Source organism: Pteronotus mesoamericanus, unplaced genomic scaffold (assembly GCF_021234165.1).
Source record: "Pteronotus mesoamericanus isolate MK-2021 breed Mesoamerican mustached bat unplaced genomic scaffold, CSHL_Meso_final contig_601, whole genome shotgun sequence".
Taxonomy (NCBI): Eukaryota; Metazoa; Chordata; class Mammalia; order Chiroptera; family Mormoopidae; genus Pteronotus; species Pteronotus mesoamericanus.
In genome coordinates, this window is record NW_026555215.1 from 994,128 (window position 1) to 1,020,401 (window position 26,274).

Here is a 26,274-nt window from a genome sequence, read left to right on the forward strand (position 1 = left end):
ATGCCTAAAACTGGATAGTATTAAACCCTATATATTACTAGTTTTTTTCTCTATAGATACATATCTATGAAAAACTAATTTATAATTAGGCAGAGTAAGAGATTAATAACAACTAATAAAGTTTATAACAATATACTTTAATAAAAGTTATGTGAATGGCTTTGAGGCCATTACTAAGTAAGATAAGGGTTACTTCAACACAAGTACTGCAATATTACAACAATCAGATAACCCAGGTGGCTTGGGCAGGTGGTGGGTGCAGCATGGAGGTGCTGGACAAAAGCATGGCTCACGTCCTGAGCAGGGCACGCTGGGCTGTGGGAGATTCCATCACGCTACTCAGAATGGAACACAATTTAAAACACGAATTGTTTATTTTTGGAATTTTTGGACTACAAGTAACTGAAACTGCAGAGAGCAAAACCATGTATAAGGGGGACTACTATACAGAAAAGTTATATTCATAGATGCAGCAGGCAAATCTTGTTTCAACACTAAAGGTATAAATTTCAAGATGATTTGGAGGTTTGGGTTTATATTCAAAGGCCTAACATTATCAGTTTACTTCTCCTTTCATTCTTTTCCTCATGGCTTCATGGCATGCTAATTTTAAACATTAAATCTAGTTTTTCTTTGCCTACTTTTCCTCTGTGTCTTTATTATGACACTAGCTACAAATAACCAATTTTGAAATTTTTATATGTATTTGTCTTTCGCATTACATTTTGAACCTCTGGAATTCAGGATAATGTCTTAGTTGCTTCTGTGGCCATCAAATTTATAAATGGTGCTTTGAACAAAATAGGCACTCAGTATGTAGTAGAACCAACTTAATTCCTTACATGGCCACACCATGTAAGAGCTACTGTGTGGCTTTTTATGAAGAGTCAATGTTAATTGCTTACATTTTAGTCTTCAATTAAGTAATAACAAAAAAGTTTTTTATAGTATAATGTTCTGCATAATGATATTGTCTGCCCAGATTTAAAGCCTGTTGTCTATTGATCATTTGTATTAAGGCAGATAATGAATTACTTAAATGGGTCAGTACTGGTGTAAAGCCATCCGAAAAAGAAGAAGCAAAACTGCAAATTAAACTGGGTCTAGAAATCTGCCCCTGTACCCAGCTCCCAAAACTGCCATAGCACCACACGCTTTGCTCAGTGATTTTACCATATTTGTCTGCTTTCTCTCCAACTGCATCAACTGTGCCATCTGGGTGCAGACGGACAAATCCTCCAGTAAGCCTGTTGTAGAACTGAAGAGTATTTCCCTTCTTGAACTTCCAGCTCTCTGCAGCCCACTAAATAGGAAAACAAAACAAAAAAACACCAATATGAAAAGAGAAAGAGAAGGAAATTACTAAGAAACACCCCTTACTATACATCATATACTGTTTTGCTTTAACACATCAAATACCTATTTGAGCACTGTTTGTACCAAATAATTTAAGACTCAAAGTAAAACTTACTGTTTCTTGTCTATTACAGTCTAGCTTCTGCCCTGAGGATATAAAGGAAAGAGAGGATTGTTAATTTCAGGAGTGTCATACTTTCCTCAATCCTCATAAAACAAAGTTCTTCATGAAATGTGAGGACATGACACTTACTTGCAGAGATAATACTGTTATCCCTGGCATATAGTTCTCTGGCAATTTTACCATCATCTTCCCCTTGATCCAGCCATCTGTGGAAAGAAAAGTGCACTGAGTATATCCTGGCTTTATATTTATACTAACCACAGGCAATTACCCAGCCAAGCCAGAAATAATGGATAATGGAAATTGAAAAAAACCATAGGTATCTAGTTGGTAAAAGCAGAGTAGAAAATGGAAAAAGAAATGCTTGAAATGACTATGAGAGTGCAGGAAAGGTAGGAGAAGCTACTAACAGGCAAGGATGAAATGTTTTTCCCTAATCCATGGGTACATTATTCAATCAGTCTGCCTAGGTCATACATTTTACATCCACTGGACCAACTATTTTATCTTGTTCTTTGGTCATCAATTAGAGTTCAAACTGTACCAAATTATTGTACAAATGGGTATTGTTGGTTCTATGAGAAGAGAAGCAGGAGAATGTTGAAAGGAAGAGCAAATCTGTCACCACTATTGGGAAAATAACCCCAAAATCAAGGTCTGATGACAGTGGATTAGCAATGTCATTTTTCTGTAAAAAGCCACATGCAACATTTATTTTGTATATTTATTTTTGAACTTAATTTGGGACCTAGTCCAATAAGAATAAGTTGTCTTAACAGAGATTTCATTCTCCTTACTAATATGAAAAAAGAAATTATATTTTACAAATCTATTTTAATTTCCCAAGAAATATTTGAATTTGTATCATCAGAAATAATGGATATCTTTCTAAATAGAATAAACAGTATCTAAAATTAATGTTCAAAAAAGTTACCAACAAAGAACTAATAACCAAGAATAATTGAATAAGCTATCCATTCCTCCAGAACCTGGAACTAACTAATGTGAAATGAATTTGTGCAATGTAAAAGCACACCTACAAACCTGTGACAGAAGAAGGCGTATTCCTTGTCAGCTGTGGGATCCTTGATTACAACATCTTCAAGAAACCAGCCTTTTCCTAAACAAAAATTAAAGAAAGAAAAATGAGGTATGAATACGTACATATCTGATTTATCTCCAAAATACTTTCTATTTCTAAAACAGACACCTAGAAAATCACAAAGATCATATATATGTTTTGTTAAGCTAGAAAAATGAACAATCATTTAGAAGTTCTGTCCAAGAATACAGATTGAGCTGGTACACATGAAGCCAATAAGTACTGAATGTTTAACTTCACATTAATTTTCAAACTGGAATTGATTAAAATACCATTTAATTTTATTTTTACATAAAATAGAATATTTTAACTGGCTATAGTGGTTTTAGCGATACAAAGAGCCAGCTCAAAATATCACCTCCTCTAATTAAAAGTCCTTGACTTGATGAGTTAATACATACCAACTATTGAATAAAACAGTTTTTTCACTGCTCGTTGTTTTGTTTTGTTTTGTTTTGTTTGAGAGGGAAGGGAAGGGAGAGAGAGGGAGAATCATATGCTCATATGCACCCACACTGAGGATTGAACCCTCAACCTAAGCATGTGCCCTGACCAGCAATCAAACCTGCAACTTTTCAGTTACAGGAAGCACTCCAGCTAACTGAACCACATGGGCCAGGGGGAATACAACTCTTTAACAAAGCATGTAAGGGCCTTCAATGCCTGCTTTATGCTTATATTTAAACTTCATCCCTCATCACAGTTTGGGCAATGCCAAACTGTTCATATTCCCTAGATGAGTGGTTCTCCAACTTTAGCATGCATCAGAATCATCAAGAGGGATTATAAAAACAGAGACCACTGGGGCCCATAGTGAATTTCTAACTCAGGAGGCTGGTATAGGCAACCTAAGGCGACCAACTGCTAGCCTAGGTTGTCCCAGAAAGAGGGGTTTCCCAGGATGCAGGCTCTCCAGGGCTAAAAACAGTACAACCCCAAGCAAACCAAAAGAACTGCTCCTCATAGAAAAGACCCCAAGAACTGAATTTTTAACAAGACCCTAGACAGCGCTGATGATCCAGGAATCACACTCTGAAAACCACTGCCAGAGATTATTAATATTCATGAACTATGCCTTCACACATGCTATTCCCTCTGTCTAAAATGTCACCCCTCAAAAAACTTGATTTCATTACATTTGTGTTATCAAAAAATATGAATTACTTATCTCTTTTAAGGAAATATAAAATGTTATCAGAATTCTGAAAAGAGTTTTATGAGCTATGGAGGCATCTATAAAAACTCCTGGAGGTGATGAGGTATAGATTTTTTTTAATTTCTTATTTTAATAGGTTAAATTAGTAATTTTTATAATATATTTATATAAAAATATACTATCTACTTTTTTAAAAACACATTGTCCCATAAAAATAAAAAACCCAGGACTGGATTTAGAACTAGAAAAGATAAGGTTCTAACAAAAGCCAGGCTGTCCCTGGAAGGATTAGGCAAGAATAGAAGTCAAAGAGTTATATAAAGACCTTTTTAAATGTAATACTTTCTTACACAATGCATATAATAAATATATCATTCAACATATTATTTACCCCTTAATATAACATTTATTTTTTATTGGACTGGGTTTTAAAAAGTGAACAAAAAAGGTACTGAAACTATGTACAATTCCAGCACCTGCTAAAAAAAAAAAGAAAAGGAATTAGCCTGGTCTATACAGTTTTAGTCTTTTTCTATACCTAGAGATAGCATGTTCACATGTAATCAAACCAGGGTCCTAATATGTAAAGCGTTGGTGTTCTGCTGTGCCAGAGACAAGACTGCATGCTCACTATACCATTTCCTCTTTCTGCTTATACAAGCAGATTACATTTCCTAGAGTCCCCTGAAATTAGGTAGAGGACGGTATGATCACTTCCTCTTAATGGAATGTGAACAAAAATACTATGTCACTTGCAGGCCTACCCCTTAAAAATATCCCCCACAATCCTCTAGCCAATTCACTTTCTGTGGTGACTGTGGAAGCAAGGGCCAGACAAATATTTGATAGGGCCTGACTTCTGATTCACCGCTGAAAGAATAGCTGGCTGAAAGACTACCCAACTCACATCAGACTGGTGTGCAAAAATAAATAAATATGCTACGTAGAGACCTCAGATGTTGGGGTAGTTTATTACAGGAGCTAGTGAGTATTAAGTACCCGAAATGCTTTGTTCACTTGACATTATATATCAGCATTTACCTGTTTTTCATAATTTTTAAAGTTGTATAGCATTTCAGAGTATGGATTTACTGTATATAATATACTTCCTATTGTAAGACAGAGACTTTTCTTATTATGCATAATATAGTCATAATTTTCAGTATGGATTTTATATATATTTCTAAATATTTTTGGATAGTTTTCTAGAAATGGAATAATTGAGTCAAATTATTATTTTTAGATAATACTTAGTAACACTAATCGCTGATATTATATTGTCCACAATTCATTCTCCCCCACTGCACCCCACTGACTTTGATCTTGTCCAATTGATTGGATTTAACCAGTGGAATGCAGGCAGAAACGGCCATATATCAGGTTCCAGTTAAGGTCCTTGACCATTGGAAGAGCATGTCTCAGGTAGCATTGCTCAACCTCAATTCAGATATGAAGACATGTGGTGCATACATGACCCCACATCAGAGCCAGGAACCCAGCAAAGTCCAACCAAGAACAGACAAAAGACAATGTAAACATTAAATAAATATTGTTGCAATTAACTGAGATTTAGGAGCTGTTTTCTATATATGAGGTCTGGTCGGAAAAAGTCCAGCCATTGTTAAGAGTCTATCCAGAAAGTATCCAACCATGTAACATGAAAAATGGAGACATTTATTGAAGAAGTTACAACATGCAAAAAACATTGTACACAGAACAATGACATCTCAGTCCCCTTCAAAGAAGAGACTTTGGGACCTCACACAGTTCTATCACTATGAGCTGCCCCGTCATATTTTCCTAAATCTGGAAGATGATGGTCTGAAATCTCTTTCATTTCGAAGGTGATTTTAGTTTGAGGAAAAGCCAGAAGTCACAGGGTGCAAAATCTGCGTCACAGAGGTATCTAGCCACCTGAGTGATTTTATGTGTCACAAAGAAACCGCACAGGACATGACGCATGAGCAGACGCACTGTCATGATGAACTTGCCAATCACCAGTTGCCCATAGCTTCAACCTTCTGAATCATCTGAATAGTTTCAACAGAGGAATGTTCATGCATAATGCAAAATTTGATGCAGATTCATTGGTCTACACACTCAGTCATTTTGAATGCAACAACCACGCAGCACACATGCTCACTTAAACGGCATCTAACACCCCCACCGACTAGTCCAGTGAAGTCATCATCGTTCACGTATGCACATTCCAGTCCTCTCTCCTTGGCTCCCAGGTTATCTCATTGTTGCTCATTTAATGTTTTTAAATTTTACACTGATCTACATTATCTGGCCAAAATTCAGTAATATGGAAAATCAATAAAAAAAAAAAAGATTGTCAACATTCCATCTCCCACTCAAACATATACACTCTCGTACTCTAGAAACTACAAAACACAAAGTAGTTTTTATTTAAACTACTTTAAAAGTAGTTATTTATATATAAATATTTATATATAAATCAGGATGAAAGTGATATATATTTGTTTCCCTATCCCATTTGTGTACACACATATAAACATATATTTCTACACATAAATAAATATTTCTACATAGCAACATATATACACAAATAAGATGATCGAAAATGAGAGAGAAAAATGAGAAAGGTAGAACAAACAGGATAAATTCAAGAGATCTAAATTTGAATAATCTTTTTCCATAAATACATACAGGGAAAAATGAAAGGGATGATTGGAAAATTCCCTACTACTGAACAAATGAGTTTCCAAATTAAGGGGTCTAACTAAGATCCCAGAAGAACAAAAGACCCACACCAAGGCACACTATAGTGAACATCCAGAATAATGGAGATATAAAAATTATAAATGTCTCAGAAACATTTAAAAATTAAATAAAGTGACTTGGAATTATGTACACAAAATTTCAAGAAGCTGCTGATTTCTATATTCCACTAAAATAATAACAGAAACTAAAGGGAAAACACAGGAAGAAGGAAACCAGTGGCAGAACACTGGGAAAGTCACTTTGGCCTTTCTACAGTGTTCAAGCCCCTGGTCCCCTTCGTGAGAGTGAAGAAAAATCCCTGGGAAAGAGCCTCAGGGCAGACCTAGAGCACAAGAAGTCTACATGCTAGGAAAGAGAATTCTAGGATGGTAACCTCTGAAAAAGAGATAAAATCAAATACTTAATGTGTATGACCATGATGAGAAAAGGTTTAAACTTATGGAAAAAACCTTGAAAAGTTAAGAATGATAAGAAAATAGAAAACTAATGAAAACGAATAAACCCCAAAGCTTGGTATTAACTTTAGGAGAAAAAAAAGACTGCTAAAGAGGAAATGTAATCACAGTATACTACATAGCTCTTCTGTGAATAATGCTTGTATATCCTATAATAAAGCAAACACTGACTATTGATCTAATACGAAGTGGGACATTGTCTCCATTAAGAGGACAGAAGGAGAGGAAGGATGCGGGAGCAAATCTTATCTTTTATGTAGGTAGTAGATAAGTCAGTAGTAGATAACAGCTTAACTGAAATATCAAGAAATGAAAATAGATCATGTCAATTGGAAATAAAGAGATAAACAGCAAAGGAAACTACTTAAAAAGTGAAAAAGTAGTTGTCTTTTGTAGAGTGTGAATTAGAGATGGGGATAGAGGGACTGGATATTTCTTCTACTATAATCTTCAGTGACTCTAGGCAAAATACATGTAGTACTTTGTATGATGCCACAAAAGCAATATTTAGACAGAATAGATATGTTTAAGTGTACATATTAGTTAAAAATGAAAATCAATGAGCTAAAAATGCAACAGAAGTATTTAGTAGAAGAACACAGTTAAGCCAAAGAAGATAAAAGAAGATAAGTAATGAATAATGGTGAAATGAGAGAAAATCAAAGAAATAAAACATGTATAGTTAAAACAAAGAGAAGATGCTAGATATAATTTCAATCTTCTTAAAATTATTGAGATTTCTTTTATGTCCGAACATGTGTTCTATCTTAGAAAACATTCCATTTGAGCTAGGTGTGTATATTCTGCTGTTTTGGGGTGAAATGTTCTGAAGATATCAATTAAATCTATTGATCTAGTGTGCCATTTAAGGGCACTGTCTCCTTGTTGATTTTATGCCTGGAAGAGCTATCCATTGAGGTCAATGTGGTGTTAAAATCCCCGACTAGCCCTGTATTTCTAGATGTCCTTCCCGATTTTAAACTGCCACACATGGGTGTGGGGCCAGCATATTCAGCATCTCTACCCTTCCTACCAGTCTCACCATGGCTTCGTCTGTATATCGTTCCTTAGAGGATTTATGTTCAGTTAGTCTTCAGACAGTTCTCAATGACTAGTTTAGTTGCAATTTTTATGTTGTTGTGGGAGGATGCAAGTACCATATTTACCAACTCTTTCATCTTGACCAGAAGCCTTGAGTTAATTTTTGTGTTTTGGGTAACAGAGTGGTCCAGTTTCATTCTGTTGCATATGACTGTCCAGTTTTCCCAATACCATTTTTTGAAGAGACTGTCCCTTCCTTATTGTATGTTCTTTGAATCTCTGTTGCAAATTAATTGACTGTATGTGCATGGGTTTTCTTCTGGGCTCTGTATTCTTTTCCATTATTCTTTATGTTTGTTTTTGTCAGTGCCACACTGTTTTGATTATTATTGCTTTGTAATGTAGTTGAGGTCAGAAAGGATGGTACCTACAGTGTTTTTCTTTTCAATATTGATATTGTTTTGGCTTTGTGGAATCTTTCATGTTTCCACACAAATCTTAGAACTATTTGTCCTATTCCTGTGAAATATGCCATTGGTATTTTGATATGGATTTCAGAGAATGTCTACATTGCTTTGAGTGATATGAACATTTTAACAATATTAATTGTTAAAATGGAATTTTTAACATGGAATATGTTTCCATTTCTTTGTGTCTTCAATTTCTTTTATCCATATTTTACACTTTTCAGTGGACAGGTCTTTTATTTCCTTGGTTAAATTTATTCATAGGTATTTTATTATTTTTGATAAAGTTATAGATTAAATTATTTTCTTTTAATAATGGACAGGTCTTTTATTTCCTTGGTTAAATTTATTCATAGGTATTTTATTATTTTTGATAAAGTTATAGATTAAATTATTTTCTTAATTTGTCTTTCTGCAAGTTTATTATTAGGGTATAATAATACAAGTTTTTGTACACTGATTTTATATCCTGTAACTTCATGGAATTTATTAGTTTTATCAGTTTTTTTTTTCATGGAGTTTTAAGGATTTTCTCTATAACATTGTCATCTGTAGCTAGTAACAGTTTTACCCCTTCCTTTCTAATTTTGAGCCTTTTATTCATTTATTTTTTTCTTGCCTAAATGCTCTTGCTAGGACTTCCAATACTATGTTGAATAACATGACAAGAGTCAGCATTTTGGAGCAATCTTTCTAGTAATTTAATAAATTATTAACTGGCAGATCTCCCCATTTACTGAAAATACTTTCTATATTAAGCATTACTTCTCACAAATTAATTAACATATAAATTTTTAAATAATTTATTCAGCAACCTCCTGAAAAACATTAAATACCTATACTGAACAGAGATCCTTAAGTTAGAAAGGTAAACTTACCATTACACACCAAAAGTAAACTAAAATAATTTTCAAATGCTCTGTGGTAAGTTAAGTCTCACATATAAAGAAGCGTAGCAGTTTGTAAACATGCAGTACACATACATGCAGCCTAGTATATAATCTTAACAGAAGGGAAGAAATTATATTCATATGATATAGGGTACTTCAACAAATATGCCTTTGTTTTTTGTGCATTACTCGTCCAATGTTTCCTTTTGTCTTTAAACTTCTCTCTGCTACAAAATGCTAACACATGTTTGAAAATGTTATAATTTTTAATCAAATAGCATCCTTTTATCCTAGAGATTTTCTCTCTGAGATGTTATCAAAAGGAGTGGAAAATAAGAGAAATTTTAAAGCTCTTTTACTACTAGTCTATTGTAACCACTGAGATTCTTACCCTTGATAATTAAAAGAAACAGTAATTTACCCAGTTACACAATGTGCTTCCAAACTTCTCTGAAATCTAAGCCAACAACAGTATCTTTAGTAACTTTTGATGTTCTTCACATCTTAAAACAAATTATGACTCTCTGAGGAGACTCTGATTAAGGATTTCCGAGAGAAAACTACATAATAGCATGAGTGAAGAAATTTAAGATTATTTCAGACAGTATTCTTAGCATCTTGTTATTTCTTTAATTATAAAATGGACAGAAGTAAAACATTACAGCATTTTTAAGTTAAAAAACCAATGAAACAAACAGCTAAGGCTTAAGCTTCTTTGGTCCATGGTCCATGGAAGAAGAGGCTTGATGGACACTGAAGCCCAGTTCTATTTTTCTACAGAATTGGCACTGTACCAAGAAGCTGAATAATCCAGGATGGTAGTAGGAAAGTGGACATATGGAGGAGAAGTTTTTCCAGACCTAAAACAAAGATAGTACTTTACATATAGTAGAGACTCAGTCAAGGTAGGTTGAATGAATCCCAGGTAAGTAGCAGGAAGTAAAGGAATGAATGCTGGCTATTTCTGCCCCTTTCCTATTCTAACCAGTAATAAACATAACCTGAAATTTAATTCTGCTTGCCCTGGACATTTCTACTGCCTCCAACTTCCAAAAATGCTCTTAGATAAGTATCTGTTGATTTTAAAAATAAAGAGATGAAGAAGAGGTAAAAGAAGCCTGAGTAACAGAGAATTTTTTTTTTTACTGCTACATACTATTCCATTGTATAAATGTACCACAGCTTTTTTATCCACTCATTTACTGATGGGCACTTGGGCTGAATCTTGGTTATTGTAAATAACACTGCTTTGAACATACGGGTACATATATTCTTTTGAACTCGTGTTTTGGGATTCTTAGGATATATTCCAAGAAGTGAGACTGCTGGGTCAAAAGGCGAAGGGGGAGAGGGGAGAGGAACAATGATAGAAAGAAGGGGAAGGGCCGTGAAAGAACATGTCTAAAGGACCCATGGACAAAGCCAAAGCGGGGCAGGACTGAGGGCGGGGTGGGAGGAAGTGGTGGTGAGAAAATGGAGAAAACTGTATGTGAGCAACAATATATAAATAAATAAAAATATATAAGGCAAAGAGGGGAACAAGTAGGGAAAACATAAGAGTGTAAACAATAAAAAATAAGGAAAAAAGGAATTTTTGTTTCCTTCTTTAAAAATCTGTAAGAAAATGTCAAAAATGAAACTAGTTGAGTTTTACAAAATATATTTAATTGATATTGAAACATGTAATTTTAAAAAATTCTAATGACTATTGACAATTTATTGTCAAATATACACTGCTTTTCCAATCATAAACAGTCTCCTGTAACCCTAACAATAACTACATGAGGTATTACTCACACTATACAGTATGAACTGACACTCAGAGGTTATGATGCGATTTGCTCAAAATGAAAAACTCAACAAATGACAGGTCCTAGATTCAAATCTATGTAGCCAGCTTAGATTCCCTATACTATGTCACAGCAATGATATGTTACTGACGCTTCATTTAGTGGGTAAACTGGGAAAACCAGAATTGGAAGGGGGAAAAAAAAAAAAACAAGACTTGAACTCTCACCCAGAATCATGAACAAAATGCTCTCCCATACTTTTCAGAATTTAAATTCATCTTGCTAGCTCTTTTGGTAGATTCAGGAGCAGGCATTCCATCTTGGTCATCTTTATGTTTACTACAGAAAATACTTGATACAGCACTTTCTATGTACTAGATCCACCAGAAGAATTTAGAAAAATGAATTAATTAGTTTGTGAGTGTTAGTTTGGGTGCATTAACATGTCTCTTCCTATGTGGTGCTAAAGTGTTATCTAACACTCCTCCTGCCTGAGAGTCAGTGGATTCCCTGCAGAATATAATGCTTCCTATCTTAGTATTTACCATGGATTAGACAACAGACTCTAAAACTAGCTGTCAACTGCAAAACAAAGATGCAAAAGATTTAAGCCTGATTGAAACATAAATGAATTTTGTCCAAAAATAAGACAACCTCAAAGTTATGTTTGATTATCTTAGGACATTGGTTATTTTTTAAATTTAATTTATCACTTGTCATTCTTTTGTTTTCACTGATTTTAAGTATATATTTTTCAGTGCCCTTTTACCTCTTTTGAATAAGCTTTGTTACGCCGCTAAGTCCCTCATTACTTATTTAAATATATGTTCATTATATATTGGTATAAGAACTTTGTGTCCAACATTTTGAAAATTACGCATTGCTACTGTTTAGAAAAAGAGTTCATCATTTTGTTTGATGTTTTTTCTTTTTTAAAAATTATTTGTGTGGTACATGCACATTAATACTCTTTTATTAAAGAATTTTGTTTCTCTTATGGCCACTTCATACATTAGCAAAAATAAATTTATTGGGAAGATGTGAGTCACCTCACCAAACTGATGGGAAAACTTGGGAAGAAGCATAAACAAAATGGCAGCAGAAAATAGAGCTGTGGCCTGCTGCCAGGACAGTCCCCTTAACGTGCCACTTTTGGCACCACTGTTAGTACTTCATGGGCTCGCACTGCCGCTGCACCCACCAGTAGCGCACTGGGATGCTTCCAGGCCTCAGCAAATAAGCCCCAAATCCTCAAAACATGAGTGCATCACTTTGTCCAGAATTTCAGGCAGAACATATACTTGGAAAAGCCTATGTCATTTTAAAGAAAAATAGATGTACTTCAAATTTAAAGAATGTTTGGGGAAACTTTTAATTTCAGATAGTCAATACCTAAACACCAGTCTATTAAAAGTCTTCCACTACAATTTTCTAGATTTTTACAGGCTTTCACATAAGTATAATGCAGTCTGACCTTGAATATGTACCTAAGGAAGAACGTTACCTGGGCCCAGCCCATCATGTCCTATGACAACCTTGTACAAATCCCCAAGGTGCACAGCTTCTAAGGAGAAGGTGTCGGTCTGTAACAAATCAAACAAGTAAGAGTTAAAGTATGAATCTCATTTCTGAAAAAGAGTATAATTAAGATAAAGTAAAAATTGTGAAAAGAATTAGGTTCATTCAGTAAATATGCAAATCTGTCTAAAGTAAGGAAGTAAAGGTAAAACAATACTAATTTATAGAATACTATCAATAACAAGTTTTCTAATATACCCAATTCCTCTTCATGGCCAATTTTTCATTATAGAGCATAAATGTGGGGACTTTTGCAAATATATTTTCAAAAAATAACAAAATAAGTATACTAATTATAAAACATACTAAAAATTTCCATTCATGTGAACACAACCCATACTTTTCTGCCTTTGGATGGAATTTTTAAGCAATGTTTATGTGTCATTCACAAGCATCATGGTACTAAAGTAATTTTACAACATGAATGCAGGATTATTGAAAATTTATAACACTTTTCTGAAGTCCCGATGTGCTGCTACAATCAAAGCTATTCATGTTTGAGCTCTAATGGCCCATGTATTCAGAACGTGTTTACAAGTGAAGAGCACAGAGTTCTCTTGATAAAACTTAAGATTATAATATATGTTAAAATGCAAAAAAATACATGATGTAGCATATCAGATGAAAAATAATCCAGAAACAAAACATAACTTTTGCACCTGTATGTCTTATACATTTTGAAATATTTTCACATACATTTTATGTTATCCTTAAAAGTCACTCAGAAAAATATCCATTCTATAGATTAGAGCTCACAATTCCTCTAATATGTAATAATACTACTTTTCTTTATAACCACTCTGCCTCTCTATCAGTGGAATACAAATAATATAAATAACAATAAATCTATTAACATTCATTTACAAAACAAAAATACTGTTTGTGCCTGATACAGGTTAATAAGTAACACTGTCATCCCTTTATCCATGAAACAGATCTGCTAGAAAAGGAGGAATTTCTATGTAATAAAAGAAAATACAATGTCACTTATAAGGGGAACCTAGTCAACAAAATAAACTAATGAGCAAAACAGAACCAGAGACATGAACACCAAGAACAGGCTGACAGCTGCCAGAAGAAATGGGGTGAAGGGAAGAGCGGAAAGAAAGGGAAGGGAGTCGTCAAAGAACATGTATGAAAGACTCATGGACATGGACAAGAGGGTGGGCATAGACTTTGGGAGCAGGGAATGGGGCAGGATAGAGGATGGCAAAGGAGGAAAAATGGGGGCAACTGTAATAGAATAAACAAGAATAAAATTAAATTTTAAAAAAGAAAATACTGGCAGAGAAAGCTATTAGTTATACTATGATCATTGATGTAGAGAATGCTAGGAAAAGAAAGATAACATAATGAAAATATTTTGACATACTCACTTAAATTCTATTTGCATCATCAAGAAAAGCTGAGATAACTAAAATATAATGGGCTCTCTATGCTTTACTTAGTTAAAAATTAAATATTACTTGAGTATTAATATTAGTAATAATAAAAATAATGTATTCAGTTTCTACATTTGACAATGATGTTGTTATATATAATAATTCTCATTTAATGATGTAAAATTACATTTAAAGTTAGACAATGGGGCCCTGGCTGGTGTGGCTCAGTGGACTGAGTGTCGGTCTGTGAACCAAAGGGTCATTGGTTCGATTCCGAGTTAGGGCACATGCCTGGGTTGCAGGCCAGGTCCCCAGTTGGGGAGGGGGACATGAGAAGCATCAATGTGTGTTTGCTTGTGTGAGAAGCAACCACACATTGATGCTTCTCTCCCTCTCTCCCTCCCTTTCTCTCTCTCTAAAAATAAATAAATAAAATGTTTTTAAAAAGGGAAATGACTTCAGCAACATGTCGGACTAAGCAGAGCCAAGCCTTCACTCTCCCATGAAGACACCATTTAACAACAATATATGGATGAGAATACTTCTGTAAAAACTGTAGCTACCAGGAGGAAAGCTGCAGCATCCATTCCAATGCATAATGAGAAAGGAACTCCATTAAAAGTGGTAGAAAAATCTGTGACATTTTGAGTGTCCATGATCCTCCTACAACTTGGCATGTGGAGCAAATCTCCATACCACAGATCTTATCTTAGGATAGAAGCGGGAGAATAGACCACGCATACAATATTCTGGCTTATTTGGGGGCTGCCCAGGGAACTGATTTCTCCCTCATTTAAGTGGGAATACTAATAGTAACAGCAGCATAGTTTGGAAGGTAAAACAGAGGAGAGTACCGTGGCACGTTAGAGCTACAGAGATCTTCAGTACAGCAGGCAGACATGGCAGGGCTAAAGTATGCAACAGATTATGAGTATTGGAGAAGAAATGACAACAAGTAGCTAAGGGAAACTGAGGCAGTTAAAAGCATACATACAAGTGCAGAAGAGACATATAGCCAGAAAAATTTTGAGAGGTCCTAGAAACTAACCACACGTATAGATGAACATCTTCTCCAGCACAGCCCAAATCTCAACAACATATCACAAGATGTAAAGGAACAAAATAAAGTTCCAGAAACCAACCCGAAAGAAAGCCAGATCTCTATGATTCCTGAAAAAACTAAAACAAATACTTTAAATATGTTCAATAAACTGAACGATAACACAGAAAATTAGCTAAACTAATTCAGGAAACAGATACATTAATAAAACGAGGATGTCAACAACAAAATAAAAAAATAGAAACAATAAGAAGACACCAAACAGAAAATCTGCAGTTGATATAGTAACTGAATTGACAAATTCATTTGATTATTTCAATAGCAGACTTGATCAGGCAGAATAAATAAAGCAAACTTGAAAATAGGTCATTTGAAATCATCAAAATGGGAGGAAAAAGAAAAAAAATAAAGTAGAGAGTCTAAGGCCCTTAGGCAAATGGAACAGTATATGCATATTGGAGTCACAGGAAAAAAATAGATAAAGGGACAAAAAGATTATTAAAGAAATAATGAATGAGAATTCCCAAATGCGGTGAGAGATGTAGACACTCAATTTCATGAAGCTTGTAAATTTCCAGATTCAACTCAAAGAGAATTTCTCCATGATACATTATAACTTATTTTTCACTGCCAGCATGACCCTAATACTAAAGCCAGAAAAGGATACAGAGACAAACCAAAACACATTACAATCAAATTATCAAAAGTTAAAGGCAGAGACAACCTTGAAAGCAACAAGAGAAAAGTGACTCATTGTGTACTGTATGAATGAGCTTCTATAAGTTTATGAGTGGATTCCTGAGAAAAATCACACATACTAGAAGGTAATGGGATAGTACTTGGTCTGACAGAAGTAATGCCTGCATGAGTGTGGTTGGTAGTGTAATGATAGGGGTGTAATAACTTATAGTTTTAATTTGAACACTTCATCTAAAGTGTCATATGATGTGCCTGAGTGTGATATTGTTATGTTACAGAATTACATCCTTATGATTTTGTAATAAAAGATTTTGAAGTAAAAAGGAAGATTATTTGTGCTGGACCCTGCATATTAAAATTGCTGAAAGAAAAACTTGTCAACCAAGAATCCTATTTCAGATGTAACTGTTCTTAAAAAATGGAGGAAAAAAAAGACTTTTTAAGATAAAACAAAAACTGAAAGAATACATTCACACTAATTTGCCCTAGCAGAAATGTAAAAGGGAGCCCTTCAATCTGAAAAAAAGGATAGTAGCTAGCAACACAAAGTTGTATTAAAATAAAATGTCCCAATGGACAAATATAGTAACTTGTATTAGTATAATTTTGGTGCATAAGTCCATTTTTAATTCTTATATAAAATAAAAAGCATTAAAAACTATTTTAATAGGTATACAATGTACAGAAGATATACTTTGTGACATCAATAACATAAAGTAGGAAGGTGGAGCTATTAAGGAGTAGAGTTTTCATGCTGGAGTTTGATTGAAATTGTCAGTTGAAATGGAACACACATTAACAGAACTCAAGGGAAAAGCTGATAGTAATGTTACTCTAGACAGTCAGAGCGCTGGGGAAGCCTGCCCTATTGGCCAAGATGGCGCAGGGGGAGGTTCTCACACTGAGGGCATGCAAAGATAGAAAGATGAATGGACAGGGTCCAAGCACACCAAAAGCTTACAAACAAATAGGGTAGAAAAGAAGCCTCCCCTCCCCAACTTTATCAGAACCAAGGGCTTGAGCAGGGAGGGGGAATGGTCTTTGAGATGGAAGTCCGCCATTCTTCCATGTCTCAGCCCCTGAATAAACTTTCTTTTTGCACCAGCACTTGCCTCACAAATTTGGCTTTCATTGTAGCCAACAGCCAAACCTGCATTTTGGTTACAGTAACATAATAATAGTAGGATATGTCAATGCCCCACTTTCAATATGGATACAAGAATGAGACATAAGATCAACAAGAAAACGGAGGACTTGAACAACACTATCAAACAATAGAACCTAACAGACATACAAAACTCTCCTCTCAAATTTACAGTAAATATACGTTCTCTCAAGTGGACATGGATGTTTTCCAGATTGATCACAGGTTATGTCACAAAACAAATCAACTACAAATTTAAAGATATTAAAAGAAGGCAAGTATATTTTATAACAAGGGAATAAACTAGAAATCAATAGCCAAAGAAAAACTGAAAAATCCAAAAACACATGGAAATTAAACAACACACTACTAGACAAGCACTGGCTTGAAAAGCAACCACAAGAGAAATTAGAAAATATCTAAAAAACAGATGAAAACACAACACACCAAAACTTACGAGATGCAGCCAAAGCACTGCTAAGAGGGAAGCTTATAAGTGTTTACATTTAAAAAAAAAAAAGAAAAGAAAAAAGAAATGTCTCAAATAAAAAAAACTAAATTCACAAATAAAGGAACTGAAAAAGAGCAAACTAAACCAAAAGTTGGCAGAAAAAATAATAAAGATTAAGCAGAGATTAACAAGACAGAGACTAGATAATAATAAAAATTAAGGAAACTAAGAGTTGTTTTTTTGAAAAGATCAACAAAATGGACAAACCCTTTGCTAAATAAACTAAGAATAAAGAAGAGAAAACTCAAATAGCTAAAATCAGAAATGAAATATGAAGCATTACAATTGAGGTACAGAAATAAAAAAAAACATTATAAGGGAATTCTATAAACAATTGTACACCAACAAATTGGACAACTGAAAAGAAATAGATACATTCCTAGAAACACACAACCTACCAAGAATGAAACATGAAGAACTAGAAAGTCTGAAGAGACATATTAGTAGTAAGGAAACTGGGGCAGTGATAAAAAAAAAAAACCTCCAACAAATAAATGTCTACTACCAGAAAACTTGTTGGAGAATTACACCAAACATTTAAAAAAAATGCTCCTCAATGCTCCTCAAACTCTTCCAAAATATAGAAGGAGGAACATGCCCAAGCTCATGCAATGAAGCCAGCATTACTCTGACACCAAAGACAGACATCATCACAGAATTATAGACAGAATTAGCCTTGATAAACATTGATGCAAAATCTTCAACTAACACAAGCAAATCAAATTAGACAATACAGTAAAAGGATTGTAGCCCTGGCCAGGTGGCTCAGTTGGTTTGAACATCATTCCAAACACAAAGAGGTTGTGGATACAGTCCTCAGTCAGCACATATAACTATGTTGCATGTTCAATTCCTGCTTGTGGTACATATGACAGGCAACTGATTCATGTTTCTTTCTCACACCTCTCTCTCTCCACCCCCCTTCCTTTTTCTCTAAAATCAATAAACATATTCTCAAGTGAGGTTTTAAAAAAGGATTATACACTATGAGCAAGTGCCATTAATTCCTGGAATGAAAGGATGGTTCAACATATGAAGAGTTGATATAATAAACTATTATAAAGAATGAAGTACAAAATCCAAATGAATTTGTTAATTGATATAGAAAAAAATGTTTCACAAGTTTTAGCATCCTTTCATGAAAAACATACCCAAAAATCTAGGATAAGAAATAAATCATTTCAATATAATAAATGCCATCTATAAAAAGTCTAGAACTGACATTTTACTCAATGGTGAAAGGCTGAAAACTTTTGATAATCAAGAACAAGACAAAAATGTTTACCTTCCCCCTTTCTATTCAATATAGTACTACAAGGTCTAGCCAGGAGAATTAGGCAAGGAAAAAAAAATAACAGTCTTTCAAAGTGGAAAGGAAGAAGTAAAATTATCTCTTTAAGACAACATGATATTCTCTGTAGAAAACCGTAAAGATTTCACACACACAAAAAAAACCCTATTAAAACTAATGCATAAATTCAGCAAAAATACAGGATACAAAATCAACCTATAAAAAAACAGGTGTTCTCCCTTCAATTGTCAACTATCATCAATATGAGTTTAGCCTTCCAAGTTGATGTTTTTGCTAAAAGAACATCTCAGTTAACTAAACAGAATCCTGCTGGAAAGTGCAGCAGATGGAAAGGGCACATCTGTTGTTGTCTGGAAAGCCAAAACTAAAACTAAAGAGGGTTGCTTTATTTACTTAAAAAAAAATTATACATTAACAATGACCAATGTCAAAAGGAAATCAAGAAAATAATTCTATTTATAATAGCATCAAAAAGAATAAAAAACTTAGGAATAATCCTAGCTAAGGGACCTGAAAGACCTGTACATTTATAAGTCAAAACATTGCTGGAAGAAATGAAAGCAGACAAAAATACATAGTAAGACATCTTGTGTTCATGGATAGGTAGACATAATATTGCTAAGATATCAATACTACCAAAGAAATCTACAGATTCAACACAATTCCTATCAAAATCACAATCACATTTTTGTATATATGGAAAAATTCCATCCTAGAATCCATACGGAATCTCAAGGAATGATGAACAGTCAAAACAATCTTTAAAAAAAAGTGGATGGTCCATCCTTCCTGATTTCAAAGCATACTTCAAAGCTACAGTGATCAATATGGCGTGGTACTGATAGAAAGACAGAGAAACAGAAAAATATCAATAGACTAGAATAGGGAACCCAGAAATAAACCTTCATCTATATGGTCAAATGATCTTTCACAAGGCTCCAAGTCCAGTTAATGGGAAAAGGGCAGTCTCTTCAATATAATTTTGGGAAAACTAGATACCCACACACAAAAGAATGAAGTTGGATCTTAATAGCATATAGAAATATTAATTCATAATGGCTTAAAGATCTAAATGTAATAAACCAAACTAAAAACTCCTAGAAGAAAACATGAGAAAAGCTTGAGAACATTAGATTAGTCATAGCCTTCTTGGATATGACACCGAAAGCATAGACAAAATAAGTAAATGGGATTATATCAAACTTAAAAATCTTCTGTCTATCAAAGGATACAATTTAAAAAATAAAAAGACAACTTACAGAACTTCAGAAATTTGCAAATCACATATATAAGAGGTAAATATTCAAAATATATAAAAAGCACCTATAACTCAACAACAAATAAACAAATAACTTGATTTAAAAAGGGCAAAAGACTTGAATAAATGTTTCTTCTGAGATAATATACAAATGGCCAACATCATATGAAAATATGTCAACATTATTTAACAGAGAAATGCAAGTCAAAACCACAATGAGATATCACCATACACCCATTGCTATAGCTACTGTAAAAAATAAATAAATAAAAAACAGAAAATAAAAAGTATTGGTCAGACTGGGTATAAACTAAAACCTTGGTGTATTGTTGGTGGAATTGTCAAACGGTGTGATCACTATGGAAAACAATAAGCTGGTTCATCAAAAAATTAAAAGTCAAACTTCCATATGATCCAGCATTTTCACTTCTAAGTATATAACCAAAATAATTGAATGGTGGGTACGAAAGAGATATTTGCACACACACTGCATTATTCACAACAGTCTAAAGTTTGAAACAGCCAAAATATTCATCAATGTATTAATGGATAAAGAAAATGTGACATATACATACAAAAGAATATTATTCAACCTTACAAAGAAAGGAAATAATGTCAGAGTCCACAACATGGATGAACCCTGAGGACACTATGCTAAGTGAAATAAGCCAGTCACAAAAACACAGTGACTGTATGATTTCAATTATGTGAGCCCTCTAAAATAGTCAAATTCATAGTATCAATGTGAGAAATGTCCAAACATGTAACAATATGAGTTTATTTGAGCCAAACTGATGACAATTGCTAGGAAGCAAAATCTCAAAGGGTTGAGAAATGCTCTGGAGAATGGCAGCTTTGCCCCTTATGTTACACATTGCAATCAAAAGAGGAGGCAAAAGGTGGTTACATGAAATCCACTGGTGATGGATTAGGGAGGTGGGAGAAAGCAAAGCAGGGAGGCGGGAGAACCTCTGGGATTGGATAAAAAGTAAAATGATAGACACTTTTACACAGGTGGGCACAGGATAGTTAATAGTCAACAATTTACATGATAATAGAAACAGTGAGGGGATTTGTGGTCTCCCCCTGATATGGTGCCTGTGTTTTGAGGGGTCTGGGAAAAGGAAATTTCACATTCCAAAGGTATGTTATCGTAGATGCCAAAGGACAACAGACAGGCTCAGTTAAGGTAAAGATTGACCTTTGTTGTGGAAAAATACCAGCTTAGGGTATGACTACCTGCCATGACCTGTTTTTAGTTAGAAAGTTTTAAGTTTGAGACCATAACATGTAGTTACTTTAGGTCTGAGTATGTAAGGCCACCAAGCATTCCCCCTTCCCTCTACCCACCCTGAGCTTGTCAGACTTATAATGTGGCCCCCTTCTGACCATAATAGACACAGAAAGCAGAAGGGTGGTTACCAAGAGCTGGGAGAGGGGAAATGAGTTGTCTGAACTGTGCATTTAAAAATACTTAAGATGGTAAATTTTATTTGATGTATTTTTGCCACAATTTTTTTTAAAAAATCAGACAAAGGACTTTTTCATCACTTACTTGTCCTCTTAAAAAATTGATGGAGTTCTTTGATCGAAATAGTTGTCTGGATCCTGTATCTCCCTTTTCCCCATAGACAGAAATGTAGACATTTGCGGCTGTCCCAGCATTCCAAAGCTCACCTGTTGCCACATTCACTTCATATACTGTCACTGACAAAAGAAAAACAAGCTTTATAAGCCAAGTATTATTCACAGGATAGAATACAATTATAATATATATGTATATATATATACACACACAAATATAAGATCAAGAGTTCCAGTTTCAGGTAAGATAGAATAATACACTCCACTCAGTCTCTCCCACTGAATACAGCTATAAAATCTTGACAGAGTGCATCAAGTAGCTATATGAAGCCTCTGAAAATTAAAGAGTAGCAGGAGGACTGGTGAAGGACAGAAATTAAAGTACCAACACTTGGCAGTGACTTTACCATTTTTTGTTTTTCACTCCCTGTAATTTCCCAGCTGGGATTCAACATTCCAGAAACCTGAAAGTAGGCAGTGGAGCTCAGAAGAAGCCTTCTTGCTCTGACTCAAGAAGCAGAAAGGGGGACACTTAACACACATAGAATGAACAAATATTCTAACAAATTCTCTCACATTTCTCCATTATCTCACAACCCAGTGTCTGGGCAGAGAAGCACACAGGAGCCAACCCTCTAACAGAAAAGAACTATTGCTTCTATTCAGAGGAGCTGGGTTTCAAAAGGTTGAACCAATATCCATTGCTTTCATTCCTCCTTCTGTCCTACTAATGTTTAGTCCTGGACACAAGAAGACTGCAGGAGTATACAGCAAAAGAAAAAAAACTAAAAACTCCAGTTAACTAGCCAATGGGCCAAATAAAGGGCCCAGTAAACCTGAAACTACCACAGAGGTTACAAAGAGGGAAGAAAACCAAACTCATAAAATTGTTTATGACTCCTGGGTTCACCCCTAACCTGACGATGCATGAATATGGTCTTATTCAGCATACCAAAGACTTTCAGATCTAAACCAACAGATAAACCTCCACCCAGGCTCCAGATTCACCACTGAATAGGACATATGTGGACTATATCTAAATAGTACCATAAAGCTTTTATAATTGAATTGACATTGGAACCACAGCCCACAGGTGATAGGTTAGAATATGTGACCTGAAACTAGCCAGTGGTTGACCACTTGTGAAAAAGAGAAACATTCTCCATAGGATTTAAATAATATCTAGTGTATCAAGTCATAATATCCAAGATATAATTCAAAATTACTCAGTATATAAAGGAAAATCTCAACTTGCATGGGAAAAGGCAATGAAGAGACACCAAATTTGAAATGACAACAGTATTGAAATTATCTGAAAAAGACTTTAGAGCAACTATAATACAAATGTTACTGTAAACAATCATGAACACTCTTGAAACAAAAGGAGGATAAGTGTCAGCAAGAAAAAATAAATAAATAAATAGAAATCTTAAAGAAGAAACAAATGGAAATTTTAGACTCAATTTCTTGGCAAATTTTAAAACTCAATGAATAGGGTCAAGAGGAGAATAGAGAGGATAGAAGAAAGCATCATTGAACTTTAAAACAAAGAGAAATTATCCAATCTAAGACAAAGAAAATATTTCTTTAAAAAATGAATAGAGAGGGGATCCAAGATGGTGGATAAGTGAGTGGAAGTTACACTAACCTACTCCCAGGACCAATTTAGAATTACAACTAAATTGTGGGGCAACCACCCAGAACAAACAACTGAACAATAGCGAGAGAGAAGCCTTATAATGTCAGACAGACAGAAAAATCAGCTTCAGAATAAACTGACTGGTAAGGAGTATGATGGAGACACGAGAAGACTGGCTGGGTGGCCAAAGGTAGCAGCTGACCTACGAGAGGGTTATTTAAGCAGCTGATTGGGTCCCCATGGGAAGTGTGAGATCTAAACCCTAAGCTGGGATCCCCAGCCCAGAGCACCTAAATCCAAAAAGTACACAGATAATATCCAGTGGCAAAAAATGTGGGTTGCTCTCTGCCAGATATGGACAGCAAGAGATGCAAAGAGCTGTTCAAAAAGCCAACACAAAAATTTTCATTTGCAGCCACTTTTCCCTGGGTTCCAGCAAGGGGCGGGGGCAGAGACGCTTGAAGAGAGACTGGGCAGAGAAGCTTTGGGGAGAGAACTGAGATAGTAGCCGCTGGGATTCTGGTGCTGAATCATCCCCCATACAGTGGCAGCCAACTTGCTCAGGCAGATTACTCACCATGGAGTGGCAGCAACCTGAGGGAAAACAATAACCCTGACCCCAGAAGGGATTCTCCTCTGCCCTGTGTTGCTTAAGCCTGACTGCTGGGTGCAGAATGATTGGAATAACCACAAAGGAGTCAGCCACAGACAGTATATCCCTGGAAATCTCAAACAAATTGCCTAAACTCAGATGGGGTCAACATCTGATATCATCAGAGGAGGATCAAGAAAGAGAAAAACAGTGGTAAATACTAGATGCTAGATACAGAGATGAGATCCACCATGGTCTTCTCCATGATTTTCAATATTTTCTTTCATGCATAATTGTTTAATATTCATTTCTTATCCATCAAGTTTCTGCATATTATTGTCACTAGATTTTATATTATAGTTGATTTCAATTCACATATTTTGCCCCTCTCTTCTCTTACCTCATTTTATCTTCTTCTTTCGTCTTTTTATTTTGTTTTAAATTTTGTTTTCTCTCTTGCTACAACTTGTTTCCATTCCACACTTTTACTATTTCTCCCTGATCCAGCCTCTCAAAACCAATTTTCTTGTCAATGGTCATCTCATATTCTTTTTCCCCGCTCTTAAAATACCTGCATTCTCTCTCCACCTTTAGCAATCTTTGCTTATTGGCTGTAGATAACATAGTCATTATTGCACTTTTTTTCAATTTTATCTCTAAATCATTGCTAGTGTTGCATTTCAAATCTCAAATTTTACCATTCCCTTCTCCTACTCTTTTTTTGTCTCAAATTTTAATTTTCCCCTATCTTAGCCTGTTTTTCCTCCTTTCTTTCTTTTTCTTTTCATCTCAAATTTTAATTTTTCCCTGTCTTAGCCTGGTTTTCATTCCTTACTTAGTATTCCCTCACCCTCTGTCATCTTAAAATTACTTCCCTTTCCTCTAGACATCTCTTAAGCTTTTCTTTCCTTCTTTTTTCCCTCTTATTCTCATCTCACCTATATTAATTTTAGCTTAGTTGTTGTTCATAGGTCTGTGGTGGATCTTTCTCTACAATTTGGTTCCTATTTTAAAAAATTATTTACTTTTTTTCATTTTTCTTCCTCCATTTCATTTATTTTATTCTAATTTCTGTTTAAACCTATTACTATACACTTCCTTTCTCTTACTCCACTCCCTTTTTTTAATCTATGATGTATATTTTATTTTCTCTCTTCGCATTGCTCCAATTCCCAACTCTTATCAGTGCTCTCCTCTCTACTCTCTCAAGATCATTTTTGTTTTGGTAAGTTTTCTTATATTCATTCTCCTTTCCTATAATAGTCTTAACCTTTTAAAACTCTTGTTAATACTGGTCCATTTCCCATGATAGTGGAATTACATGTGGGAGTTATTTCTGTGGGTGTGAGTTTGTTTCCTGAGCTTTATGATTTTGTTCTGTCAACACCTGCACAAGAGCATACAAGACATGATGTGTGGAGTGATCTTCAGTCAACCACCTGGAGGGAAGGACCCACCAAAGAATGACACAACAACAATCAATACCCAATTATAACCAGACAGCCAACATAAATGGCATAAAGGGCATCCCAAGAGCATCAAGTTCAGGAGATCAAGGAGACTACACTACTTAATCTCACAGGTCTCCTGCCATAAAAGTTCATACCACAAAGACAGGGAGTCAAAACAGATCAATTGAAGAAGCAGAAACAAACAAGAAGAGTCTCCCAAAGAAGAGGAAGACAAAGAAACAATGCCCAACTGAAAGAAAAGGAGGAATTCTTAGAAAGAGTGCAAAATGAAATAGAGGAAAGTAAACTATTAGATATTGGGTTGAAAACAATGGTTCTAAGGAAGCTCACTGAGCTCCATTAGAATTACCAAAAAATATAGAGAAGCTATAGGAACTTACTATCAGCATTAAAAAGAACATGAAAACTATCAACAAGAGCCAGAAGGAAATGGAGAATATAATTTCTGAATTGAAGAACACAGTAGAAAGAATCAAAATCAGAGTACATGACGCAGAGGATGGAATCAGTGAGCTGAAGTACAAGGTAGAAAAAAGCTCCCAGAAAGAGCAAGAAAATGAAGAAAGACTCAAAAAGAATGAAGAGGCATTGGAGGAAATGCAGGGCAACTTGAAACGTAATAATATACATATAATAGAGATACCAGAAGGAAGAGAAGATGAGCAAGGGATAGAGAACCTTTTGGAAAAAGTAATGATGGAAAACTTTCTTAATTTGAGGAGAGAAAAAGTCACACAAATCCAGGAAGCACAGAGGGTCCCAATCAAGATGACACCAAAGGGGTCCACTCCAAGACATATTATAATTAAAAAAGAAAATTCAAAGACAAAGAGAGAATCTTAAAGGCAGCAAGGGAGAAACAGGAAGTAACATACAAGGGAGCACCAATAAGCCTAGCAGCTGACTTCTTAACA

General features: G+C 34.8%; 1 protein-coding gene across 1 annotated transcript in view; it reads right to left on the reverse strand.

Moving 5' to 3' along the window:
* RP1 (RP1 axonemal microtubule associated) overlaps positions 1 to 26,274 on the reverse strand; it is a 348,078-nt gene that overhangs the window by 218,679 nt on the left and 103,125 nt on the right. Inside the window, 6 exon segments of the mRNA XM_054580711.1 lie at positions 1,174 to 1,303; positions 1,472 to 1,503; positions 1,610 to 1,686; positions 2,525 to 2,600; positions 12,634 to 12,712; positions 21,629 to 21,780. Coding sequence (XP_054436686.1) covers positions 1,174 to 1,303; positions 1,472 to 1,503; positions 1,610 to 1,686; positions 2,525 to 2,600; positions 12,634 to 12,712; positions 21,629 to 21,780 — 546 coding nt within the window.